Here is a 13899-nt window from a genome sequence, read left to right on the forward strand (position 1 = left end):
CTCCTCGATCAGTTTTTTGCCAGCAAAGACCAAAAATTTTATGAGCGTGGAATTATGCTACTACCAGAAAGATGGCAAAAGGTGTTGGACCAGAACGGTCAATATATAATTTAATAAAGTATTTGTTTATTATACGAAAACTGTCTTTCATTTCCACAAAAAAAACGAAATGACTTTCCGAACAACCCTATATACAAATCACAAAATGTACTAGAAAACCACTTATCAAGCTTTATTGAAATACAGACATAATTACAGACCTGATATCACACTGACCATCAATAAAGCACTCACTCTATAACTCGAAAAATTAAATTGGACCTTTGTATCTCGAACATGTGTTTTATTTTATATGCTTTACAACTCGATAATTTGAAACTTATTACGTCTATAGTTCGAAGAAAACTAAGTTATCGACTTTAAGGGTTTGCCGACAATATAACTACACCAAACCTTAACCTCTACAAGTCGAATCAAAATCCGCCTAAATCAAAAAACTCCATAAGTCGAAAAATCTATAACTCGAATTTTTTAGTGTCCCCCTTGATGTTCGAGTTATATAGGTTCTACTGTATTTACAATAGGTATAGATGTAGACACTCCAGCTTACTTTACTTCAGCTACTACAATAATTATTGCAGTCCCAACAGGTATTAAAATTTTTAGTTAATTAGCTACTATCCATGGAACTCAAGTAAACTTTTCATCGTCAATATTGTGAACTAATCCATTAAAACCTGTGTTTGGTATTCCGTCAATATTATATACAAATTTGTGAAACCGAGTTTTTCTCACTTTTTTCTATTTTTAGACATGTTTCAATAAATGACTAACAATCGCATAATTTCCCACAAGATTGATAAATCGTTCAGTTAGTGAATTAAATTGAATCAATAGGTAGGTACTCCAAATATAGGAAAAAATTTATTGATATGTTATCACGAAAAGGTAACATATTGACACCGCCTACCTTTATTTTTCATTTTACGAACCATATCTGCATTTTTTTTAATTACATTACGCTATTACTTTTCGTTCACGTTCGCCTAGCGTTTTGATGGCAAATAAACTCATAATACGAAGTGACTTAATAATCTAGTAATTACCTACTTACTGCGCTTCAAATGACGAGTTGTATTGTGCATTTTTGTATATTACTGTAGCCCTGAGGAACATTTACACCAAAAACGAAACGTCGGTGTTGATTATTCATAAATAAATTACTTGAAAAGTCATGCAAACTCATTTAAATTCTAAAGTCTCTTTTCGCATGATAAGATTAGGATTTCCGATATGGGTAAATATGGATATAAAGGGCAATAAATATAACTACCATGTTTAATTTTGGCAACATTTTTAATAATAAAGTGAAAATTTTTCAGTGTTTCCTTCTTTGGATAGTAAATTTTACTGTGCATTTTTGCCTATATTCTATTTTGTCTTATCTTAACTTTTGATTGTAATACATTCATAACAAATACTAGAATAATGTAGTTTTTTTTATTAACAAAGAAGCAAACCATTTTTAATACGCGCCTTATTAACTTATTTTCACTTTTGTTGTCAGCATAATTGTTCTTTTCTCATTTAAAGCATACGTGAAACATTTACTTCCAAACTCCTATATTTTTTTATATTATCTGATCAGAAATGTATCATATAAAATACATTGCATCATTAACAACAGTATTCGTATTATTTAATCAAATATCGTGTATCAAAACACTACACGAACGCGAACGTAAAATATTTAAGATTATAAAAACCGTTTCATAGAAAACAATACTATCGCAAATTACAATACTAACGTATGTAAAAGTATAACTTTTCCTTGTGATCAATGATATAAAATCACTGATATTCAGATACTCAAGGTTACCAAAAATGAAAAAACGAGAATTATTTTCTCACCACGGTTTCTAGAGCTTTTTTTTCAATTTTACGCAAAATTCATGGAATTTTTAATGTCTATATAGAAAACTTTAAGCAACAAAAGCAAAAAAAATTGAAAATAAACACTACTATGATTTAACTAACTGAAAAACAAATATACTTCTGTAATACTATTATTATTTCCACTATTAACGCAAACGTGTTATTTTCAAATTAATTGAAATCTACCACTTCCAAAATATGGTGGAAATAGTAGGTCATTTCATCCACAAGCTATGTGTGAAAATAGCACACCTCTGTGTGCTTTGGTTTCGAATATATTCAAAATGGCACGGACCACTGTGATAGCCTATTTATTGATTTAGTGCGAATTTTATGAAAATTGGTACATTTTNATTTCATTGATTTCTTTGAAATGTAAACTCCTCGTGCCCGAGAAACATTCTCCTCCCTATTTGTATGTATAAATCTGTTGAATTTCATAAACTTTACAATCAATTGCACATAGGACGGATAATTTACTCCGGAAAATGCCTGGGTAAAAGTATACATGTATTACCTCGACCAATTTTTCCAAGAAATAAAAAAAAATCATATGGTAACCCTGTATTCTCAATTAACCAACGACATGTAACATTCATGAGAAACCATCGTTGCGGACAGGATGATTATTGCTTTTGGTAAACTCCTTCCAACTTTTTGGGCAATTTTGCGATGGTAAAATTTAAAAAATAACGCGCTTATAATAAATTCTGTTTCTTTTAGAAAACACCGTTAGAAGCATTTTCAATGCTTCAAAAAACCCATGGAAAAGCAGTTCTAAGGCAAGCAAGAATTTACGATTCATTTACCAAGTTTAGCAAGAGTCAAATTTCACTTAAAGATGAATCCTATTCTGGTCGCCCTCTAAACATCAAAAATGTTCAAAAAGTACCCAACGCAATCATGTTTAATCGTCACAAAACAACTGACGGGTTGGAAGAAATAACAGAAAATTTCTGCCAAAGAATCCTTACTGAAGATTTAGATTACTTTTAGCTGACCAGATAGAATAGTATAAGAATGTGTCTGGAATTACGAAAATAGCCACAAATAGGCAACGATTTTTGTCAAAAGTGATCGCAAGGGACGAATTTTGATATTACGGTTGTGACCCTGAAGCAAAACAGCAATAACGGTCCGAAACATTATCGCCTAAAGCAAAAAAAAACACTACAAGTGAAACCAAGTCCAAAGCCCACAATGATTTCCTTCTTCGATATCAATGGAATCGTTCACGTTGAATTTATCCCTCCACAGTGAGTCAAGTATGAGTACTGCAGCGATTGCGTGAGGCAGTGAGAAGAACGAATTGAATTGTGAGGCGCGTGCACCATCATGACAACGCACCCATGTATACAGGGCCGAGATTCAACCAATTTTTGAAGAAAACCCCAAGAATGAAGACATGTAAATTAGGCCAAAAATAATCGCTTAACGGCATTAGTCCACATGTATGAAAAATGAATATACAAAACGTTTTGAGTAGCGGAAAATCCGGTGCATTGGGACAAGTGCATACCATCAAAACCGTTTTTTGAAGAAGACTAATACTTTCAATTTATATTAAATAAAATACAATTGGATAATTCTCGTTTTTTTTGTACCCTCTGATACAAATAATTTATTAATTTTTAAGTGCAATAACTAATAAATTTCTCTCAAATCTACAAACCAAAAAGATCATTCATGAAAAAGAGATAGATACCTTGGTTTCCTTTGATTTCATTGGCGTTGGCCTTTCCAATGATGGACAAAACTGGTCTGAGACAGCCAAATATTCCCTCCATCCATCCCTGCTTGTTGTAAGGTACCTGAGGAGTTTCTGGGGAACTGTCATTGTTATTGCATATAGCCCCATCTGGCACACTTATAGCAATCTTTTGAGAGTCGTTGTGAACTTGATGATGAATGTTAATTTGACCTAATCTATCCTGGATGCATATCATACTGAAAAAAAAAGAAAACCAACATTGAATTCAAAAGAAACAAAAAAATATGTAACTCACTAACTAATATAGGGACGTTTAAACAAGAAATGTAGGTAATCATTCAGCTAATTCCATTAATTTTATCACCTAGCACACGTGTTTACCACCTGAAATACTTAGAGTATTATAAATGAGCCAAAACTTTTTGTATAGATCTTGTATCTTTTAGCTTTTCGCTTTGCTCACATGAACTATATCCGTATTTTCAGAACTGTTCCAGTTTTTATGGTTAACCTAATAAGTGCAGCTTTTTTGATGTGAAAACTTCTTTAGCATCGCTGTGATTTGAAAGTCGATGAAACGAAAAAGCGACAGTAAAAAGAGACAGACACATAAATTCATAAGATTTAACGTGAAAGAAAATGAGATAGGAAGCATTATTGTTTGTGCGCGCATGCGTAGTACAATGCTTGACGAAAGGAATCACAACAACCGTGGTATTTTGTATACGTGTACGAATTATATGTTTGTAAAGTTTTTTCATCATTTTTATAATAAAATCTTGAAACTTGATCTTGAAACCAAAAGTTTTGAAGGTTTCACTTTTACCACATGTGAATTGCACACATGTTTTTTTTTTAATGTCCCTCGTACATACGTTGATTTGTATATTTGCTTGTACGTACATTACACATCGGAGTTTAAATATCCAAACTAGAGATTAATACATCTTCTTGATCTCAATTTTACGTCAATTCGTATTTTTCTACCAGTAGCTGGCTAGGCAAGGAGTAACATTTATCTTTTTTCTAGATCATTTCAGACTGAACTCTTAAACAAGGAATATTTTTAAAAGGCGCCTTAAAGGCCTGACCTAATCTGTGCACATCGATTTGCATAAGCTGATATCCGTGCGTCACGAGTAGCACGTAATAAATATTGGTTTAACGTTAATAAATATGCAACTTAATTACCAAACAAATAACGTTCTTAGGGTATAGTATTAAATTTAATCTGTCGTTACGGATTTTTATATGTTTGATTATGTAGGTAGTCTTGACCACCTTGCAATGAGCTACATACAAAAAAACATGAAATGAAAGTATCCGTAAATGATAATTAAAATTGTGTATATTATTTTAAAGTCTTTTTTTGAAATAAGCTCTTAATAACTTAAAAATAACGCATGCTTAAAACTGAAAAGTAAAGTACTGGCTAAAGCGGGTTCCGAGGGTTCCTTAAAAAGTATATGTGTAATGTGAAATTTACTTGAAACGTACTTGAAGATACAGATATAAGGACCAGTCCTGCTTTTGTATTTTAGTACTTATACATTATTTATTATTTATAATTGACAACGTTTATTTTACAGCTAGTTCTGACTAGTTTCTTGTTCATTTAACGTTGTAGACTTGTACGTATGCAGTCAATCGAAGTCATTGGCAGTAGGTCAGTGAAGGAGTGTAATAGGTAACTGCAAAATAGTAGGTGTTACGACGGCATTTAGTGCAGTAGAACTTTGTGATGTGATATTAATTTATGGAGAATCTAAAAACAATGTCAATGCAACGTCCGAATTGTACAGTCATCGATATTACTAGGAAAGATTTCCTCATTGACAAACAGTCTTAAATACGGTACAGAGATTAAAAGAAAGCGGTAATGTACACCCTGCATGTAAGGGTCATGAACGTCAACGCCAGAACCATATCGCCGCTGTAGAAGACGAAATCCTTATTGAATTNCGAAGGATTCCGATTAAGATCTACCAAATGGAAAAACACAGTATTATATGTTTGTAGAGTTTTTTCATCATTTTTATAATAAAATTCTTCAAATATGCCGAAAACGAATGCAGAATATTGTCGCGATTATGAAACCAAAATTTTTGAAGGTTTCACTTCCACCACGTGTGAATTGCACACATGTTTTTTTTTTCTGGTTGTTCCGTCGATGTCCCCTCTCACCCAAAATTATTCTGTACAAACTCAAACCATCGTCAAAAGTTTTTTTACGAAGAATTACAGTATACATCTACATTTCCAATTTATGTATCTATATATACATATATTACTCAAGCACTTAAAAATGTTCATAAAAACTCAAGTGGAACAAGAATTTATTTTATAGCTTGTAGTAGAAAAAATTTATAAAAAAATGTTTTCAGATATAATTCCAATCGTACGATACTCATCATACAAAAAACATTTAAGAAACAATGAATGAATCATTGATTACACTGATTAGGTAACTTATTATCGCAGTTAAGAAAACTCGATATAAAATGTAGAATATATCAGATGTTTCAAACAATGAATAAATACCACATTTATTAGATGGCTGCGATAAATATCAAAACAGAAATAATAAGAAACTACTAAATAAAACAAATTTGTTTCCTCTAAGCAGAGAAGAGAAACTAGTATAGAAGTCCAATTCAAATGGAGGACTAAAACGTGAGTAAGAAATTCTAAACAGAACCAGGAGATGGCGTTGCTATGAAAATGAGCGCCTCAACGCTGTATTGAGTCGGAGCAAAGAGTGAACGCAGTAGTGGCAGGGGTAAATAGTAGAAGTGGTGGGATCATAGAACGCATAAGTCTTTTTACTTTGCTGTTGTAAGCCAAGTTTGTAAANAAATGAGATAGGAAGCATTATACAGTGTTTCTTATGTTCGTGGTTCTCTTTGTGCTCTGCATCGTACCCCCTCTACTCGTGTTTACCAAGGCACTAATGAGAGTTTGCTTCGGTCTCAGCGTTGTACGTGTGTTGATACGTTTGTACGCGCATGCGTAGTACAAAGCTTGAGAAAAGGCATCACATCAACCGTGGTATTTTGTATACGTGTAAGTACAGCCCATTTGAATTTGTTTGAATTGTAACCTTGAATAAATCTGCGCAAAGATAGAAAGAATACACACTAGGCGTGAGCAAAACGAGCTTGAACGAACAGAGCTCTCGATAGGCGGTCTTAGGAGATCGGCTAGAACTATACAGTACTAGACGAAAATGTTTAGCATTTTCTTAAAACAAAAATGTATATAAACTAACAATAGAAAACAAAGCAAAAGTTTTATAGGTGTGTAGAGCGTTAAGTTAATTCACCTGTTTTTTTTTTTTGCTAAATATGATTTTAAATAAAGCATATTCTTAAATTTTAACGAGGCAGTTTAAATAATTTTGCAAATGGTACTGTACACTTTTGTCTAGTTCTCGCTCGATGATCGGTGAAGAAACGAGCTCCGCAGACAAATATGATTGAATTTGGAATTATGCTACANAAGTGTGGGGTGTCTTACGAAGATTTTTCCCCCAAAGCCAGGGTTAAAAAAAAAAAATATCTTGACACAGTCTGCCGTCTACCACTTGTAAAGTAAGTGTTTGTTATTGTTACTATTGCATTATTCTTTTTGTCACTTTGTTCTCGTATATATGTTTGATTTTCCTTGTGCCTTTTTGTTACTTGTGTTTTTGTTTGTTCTTGTTGTATATAAATTGTTATTTGCTATTGCTAGTGTTTCCTTAGTTAGTATTTAAATAATATTAACACCAAAAGACACTAAATTATTGATGATGGGAAAAGGTTTTTTCCATCAAAATGTGGATAGTTTATTAACAATCAATCAATATTAATGATGTTGATAAGGGGTGCAAAGTAGCTAGCTTTAAAACTAAAAAACCGTTATTTTTTAAATTATATATGCTGCCACCAAAGAATACAGACCCATAGAAGGCCACATCAGTGGGATTTTTTGTCGCAGTAGAATGCTCAGTTCTGAGAAGAGAGACTAGTATAGAAGTCCAATTCAAATGGAGGACTAAAAAGTGAGTAAGAAATTCTAAATAGAACCAGGAGATGGCGTGGCTATGAAAATGAGCGCTCAACCCTGTATTGAGGTGGAGCAAAGAGTGAACGCAGTAATGGCAGGGGTAAATAGTAGAAGTGGTGGGATCATAGAACGCATAAGTCTTTTTTCTTTGCTGTTGTAAGCCAAGTTTGTAAAGAAAAATCTAATGAATTTTGATTTTCCGAAGCGACAACTACCGGTCGGATGACAGAAGCTTCGAGATTTACCGACATGTTATCCGAAACGAAGTCCGGATTATTAACCCAGCATTGGACTTCTATACTAGTCTCTCTTCTCTGCTCTAAGTAAAATCGAAGCGAGAAAAGTGTATAATTGTTGTTTATCTAAATGAATATGTTTTTCCTTCCGTGTTACCAAAAATTTATATCTCTAGTAGGGCGTTTCAATATCTCGGAAACTACAGTAGGTACAAATATACAGGGTTTTTTCATGTAACCAGTTTATTAAAAGTGTTTTAACATAAAGTACTACTAGGGATTTGAAAATGCGGTAAATAACCTAAAAGCTGACGCTCTTTCTAATTAAAATATTTGTAATCGCCGGTTACTTCCGGTTATACCGGAAGTCGACACCAACCAGCTTATTTTAAATGGAATGCTATATTTTTTAGATTCAGCGAACCTTTTTAGATCGACTCGAATAATAGTTTTCGAGACATTTCTTCTGAAGATTTTGAATCGAAATGTCTCGAAAACTACAATATAATATAATTGTATAATCAAAGTCTGGCTAAAAAGATTTGCTGAATCTAAAAATGTCATAAAAAATATAAAGGCATTCCGTTTAAAATAAGCTAGTTGGTATGGACTTCCGGTTAAGTGAGCGGCGATTGTAATTATTTCAATTAGAAAGAGCGTCAGCTTTTAGGTTATTTGCCGCATTTTCAAATCTTCAGTGATATTTTATATTTGAAAACTTTTAATGAACGAATTACGTGAAAAGTATATATATTAGTGCTGCAACAGACTTCTGTTTCCGCTTCCGCAATTACGGAAGTTCCGCATACATTTTCACATCCGCTTCTGCATCTGGTTCTGCATTTTTATAACAGAAGCTTATATCGGAACTTAACAAAATCTTATTTCTCATCTTTCTGAAAATCAATATATCTTAACCATAAAACAAATCCTAAAAATTTATTATTTTTATCTGTTGGCTGAACTTGGCCGTTTTCAAAACACAATTTACTTAAATGGAATTGTTCGTTGCAAAGCTACATGTTGCACAGGCACCTGTAGCAGCTTTCAGCGACCCTTCTGTAACATTGTAAACGCATTATTACGTTTATGCAGTGTTATAGCCTGCAAAATTTTGTTAATAATAATATTGTCCCTGTAAGAATAACATTATGATAGTTTAGGGCCTAAATCTGCTTCCTAGTATTTCGTATGTTGATATTTTCCAAATTTTATTCTCTTATTAGTTGCCTACTTTAATCTAAAAACGTCCAGGACTTTGAGCTCCCCATAAGTCAGTTCTCCTAATAGTTCCATTTCGAAAATACTAATACAGTTATAGCGTTTAATTATTTTGTATAGTGTTTGCTAGTGGTATAAATTGTAAGGTAAAAGTGCAATTTTGAAGCCAAAAGGACCGAGCGGCACGGCCTAGAGGTTTAGACCATTGCTTAGCATTCGGGAGGACTCCGGTTCGATTCTAGGTCCGTTTGCCTTGGTCGAAGTTTTTCTGTGGTTTCCTTGGATCACTTAGGCAAATGCTGAGGCAGTAATATTCCACAGATAATCTATCATTTTCTTCTGTTTTCATTTCGTTCGTCTCATCTTTCTCACCCGAACCACCACCCACCCATTCCCACGATTCCTGAGAGCAGGCTGAAGAGGGCCTTCCGCCCTACCTTCCGGCGTAGTCCGGAGGGACTGCCCGCCCACCAGCATTAGAGTGACTGGTGGGAATGAAACACCCAAAAAGTTTTAAGAAGCCGAAAGGAAGTTTTATTTGGGATTATTTTATTGATATTAAGAATGCAAGTGGTAAATGCAAAATTTGTAACAAAATATTCGCGGAAAGATCACACGACCACCAGTACACCTAAAATCATTACACATACGCTTATTCATCCGTTTCCGCTTCGACAAAAATTTACTATTTACTTCTATTTCCGTTATGACACTTCCGTTGCATCGCTAATATATATATTATAAATTACTAGCTTCCATACCGAAGGATTCCGATTAAGATCTACCAAATGGAAAAAGAAGATAAGGGAAAATCTTTCATAACGTGCCGTGCATTTATGGATTTTTGGAAAGAAATAAAATAATTAGGTTTCAAACAATATGTAATTGGACCATCAAAAATCTCTAAAGTGCTGCATCCTTTTCTAAAATGCAAATGTTTCGCTTTGCTTATCAGATCAAATCTTCTGTACAACCTGTATCACGATCGGTTGTTATGACCTAATAATGACGAAACGTTTGCAATTAAAATAAATTTTACGTTTTATGAATGACTTCCTATGTTTATCAACAGTACATTGCTTAAGAGATTTCCTAAATTTATTTCGGATTTTGTATAAATTAAACATGAAATTTAGTACATTGAAAGATATACATTTGATCCCAGTGCCGTTTATCAAATATCACACTGTAAATCTTGAACATAAAAGTAAGTCTATTAATGTGATACATCAATACAACCGTCTGAGATTGAAACACTACGATGGTAAAAATAGTATAATTATTGACTAGATACTACGTAAATCCCACTTATCAAGTAAGTAGCATTAATTTTCATTGCTGCTAAGTATATTTTATAATGTTTGACATTATCCTACAAACAGTAAAGAGTACTAACTTAACTGAATCTACATACGTCACACCTTATACGTCATAGGCAAGATTACCTCCTTCTAAATACTGAACAGTAGTTGATTTCTTTCATTTAATCTTAATTCTTTAATACGAGGTTTATTCAAAAAGTATCGCGAATTTTGAATTTCCGCGGGTTACGTATATTCGATTTTCGATTTTTTTTGTGGCGTTATGTTGGTTCTCATGTCTCTCATGTATACCAACAAGTTCGGCCATGTTGAATGTTCAGTTAATTTCTGACAGCTGTTTTGCTTGCAACTGGTTAACGTTGTCTTCGATTTTTGCCTATTCCAAAAAATGGATCGGAGAATCTATGTGATAAACAAAAGTAAGTACGCGGACGCATTCCGAATGTCGACTGTGGAATATGGTGAAGTTAGTTGGAGCGAAGAGAAGATGTGAACGACGTCAACAATAGACAAAAACATTGAAGTGAAGAAAATAGTATTAGCCAATCGTCAAATCACCATTAGAGAAGTTGCTGAGGACCTAAACATATCGATTGGCTCCTACCATTCGATTTTTACCAATGATTTGGGCTTGAGACGGGTCGCCGCAAAATTCGTACCAAAATTGCTCAAATTCGACCAAACATTAACATTGTTGAGGATCTGTTGGACTCTGTCCGCGGAGACCCACATATGCTCCAGAAAATCATAACTGGTGACGAATTGTAGGTTTTTGGTTATAAGGTGGAAACCAAAGCTCAATCATCCCAATGGAAGCTGTCGCACGAGCGAAGACCGAAAAAAGCGCGCCAAGTTACGTCGAATTGAATTGGAAAAAGTTCATAATATCTGGTGAGGATTACTTTGAAGAGGACAAAGATATTCATTAATAAATAACTTTTGGAAAAAACACTAAATTCGCGATACTTTTTGAACAGACCTCGGACATCTGAAAGTAGTGTATGTTATATTAAATTGGGTTAAAATATATTAGTTAGTTATTCGTCTCATTAAATTACGGCTAGATTGCTCTGAAAGCTGTGCTTGTTTCAAAAGCAACTGACTAAACTGACTAAGAATGGTGTGAATTTATTTGATTAGTATAATATATTTATCATATTTTATAAAAGTATCACGCTCAAATCCTACCTAATGAGCTGCTTAAAATGATAAAATGGGAACATATCAACGAGAAAGAATTACAACTAAAACAAAAAACTTTATCTGTTTCAGGTTTCAGGAAAAGAAAAGATAAAATTATTACAGTGCAGGTCACCAGATCATCATCATCATAAGGTCGTCAGTCCTAAGACTGGCTGAACACGCACCTCCACTGTTTCCTATCCTTAGCTAATCTTCGCATTACCCTAAAACTAGAACAACCCACATATTTAACTATTTGCGAAAAGTAATCTAATATACGTCTATCTCTACTCCTCCTAACTCCCGTTTCTGCCTCTAATATGTCTCTAACTAGACTTTCATGCCTGAGAAAGTGTCCTACCAAACTATCTCGCCTACTTCTTATTGACTTCCATAATAGAGCCCTCTGTTGTATTTTGTATAGTACCTCTTCATTTCTAACCTTCTCTATCCACGGTATCCTCATCATTCACCGGTAACACCATATTTCGAACGCTTCGAACCTATTCTTTTCCACCGCTCCCACCATCCATATTTCGCATCTCCACAGCACCGTTCTCCAAACACACACCTTAAACGATTTTTTTAGAATTTCGAAATTAACCGTTGGCGAGAATAGAAGTCTTCTTTTTTATTGAAGGCGACGCGACCCTCCGCTATCCTGTTTTATATCCCTACTACTCCTTCCGCCTTGACTTATCTGACTTCCTAGATACCTAAAATCAGTCACTTCTTCTAATTTTCGTTTCTTATCTTCATATTCGATTATTCCCTACTTTTTTTTTCCTTGCATATTTTTGTTTTACTTTTATTTATTTCCATACAATACTGTTTTGTGAGGAGATAGGAACAATAATTTCAAAATTTTATGTAGCCACGAAGTTGGAATTACTACCCCGCCATCAACCATTCCATGATAGTGAATACGCTATGCTTATATGAATCTAATCGAATACTTTTAGGAATTGAGCACCTTGTACTTGAGTACTTTTGGTAATCGAATACTTTCAATGTGACGCGACGATAGAATACAACGTCAAGATCGTGGTTCAGATTCATGAAATGCATATGAAATCGATTATTAATTGTAGTTATCAGAATTGCATTACTTTGTTTGTAACAAATGCCTGCAAGTATAATATAATTACGGCACTGACCACTGACAATACAGAATATTATAAAATAAAAAAAAAACAGTGTTGCTATTAATACAGACAGCGTGAAAAACAGATGTAAAAAAGTATTTCTTTATTAAACAATCCGGCTGTAAAAGTGATTCTGCTACATACCGAGAGAGGATTGAATTATAACAAAAGTTGCGTCGTTATCTGAAGTTGTAACAGAGTTCAGAAGGAGAATAAGTAACTAGGAGAGTAGAGGCATTGAAGTTAAAACCATTCTGTCCAATTTCTACACACATGATATCTTCCACATAGATTAATTCGATTCTCGAGTTCTTATAACTCAGTATTAAAGTGCAGCGAATACTTTCAGGAACAGAGTACATTTCCATTCTTGGACTCAAGTACGCCCATCACTAATACGGTCTCCATCAACCGTTCCATGCGAGTGAAAGGTACTGTTCATATATGAATCCCATGCGAGCAAACAGTAAAATAGCCCTAAAGGAGAGTTCTCTTATTCTCCCTACATCAACCATTCCGTGCGTGCGAATGAATGGGACTGTTCTTAAACGAATCTCGTGCGAGTGAACAGTAGAATAATCCTCCAGGAGGACTCTCTTATGCCCCCTCCACAACCGTTGCATGAGAATGAATGCGACTGTTCTTAAACGAATCTCGTGCGAGTGAACAGTAGAATAATCCTCCAGGAGGACTCTCTTATGCCCCCTCCATCAACCGTTTCATGAGAATGAATGCGACTGTTCGTAAACGAATCTCGTGCGAGTGAACAGTAGAATAATCCTCCAGAAAAAACAGTGTTGCTATTAATACAGACAGCGTGAAAAACAGATGTAAAAAAGTATTTCTTTATTAAACAATCCGGCTGTAAAAGTGATTCTGCTACATACCGAGAGAGGATTGAATTATAACAAAAGTTGCGTCGTTATCTGAAGTTGTAACAGAGTTCAGAAGGAGAATAAGTAACTAGGAGAGTAGAGGCATTGAAGTTAAAACCATTCTGTCCAATTTCTACACACATGATATCTTCCACATAGATTAATTCGATTCTCGAGTTCTTATAACTCAGTATTAAAGTGCAGCGAATACTTTCAGGAACAGAG

At 34.1% G+C, this 13899-nt stretch overlaps 1 protein-coding gene across 4 annotated transcripts in view; it reads right to left on the bottom strand.

Moving 5' to 3' along the window:
* LOC108735532 (mitogen-activated protein kinase kinase kinase 13) overlaps nucleotides 1-13899 on the bottom strand; it is a 71286-nt gene that overhangs the window by 15511 nt on the left and 41876 nt on the right. For all 4 annotated transcript variants that reach the window (XR_003232495.1, XR_003232494.1, XM_025981206.1 and 1 more), the window contains one exon: nucleotides 3641-3882. Coding sequence is in view for 2 of the 4 variants with exons in the window: in XM_025981206.1 (XP_025836991.1) it covers nucleotides 3641-3882 (242 nt within the window). In the remaining 2 variants the exon portion in view is untranslated. The remainder of the gene's footprint in view (nucleotides 1-3640; nucleotides 3883-13899) is intronic.

This window comes from Agrilus planipennis, unplaced genomic scaffold (assembly GCF_000699045.2).
Source record: "Agrilus planipennis isolate EAB-ADULT unplaced genomic scaffold, Apla_2.0 scaffold9, whole genome shotgun sequence".
Taxonomy (NCBI): domain Eukaryota; kingdom Metazoa; phylum Arthropoda; class Insecta; order Coleoptera; family Buprestidae; genus Agrilus; species Agrilus planipennis.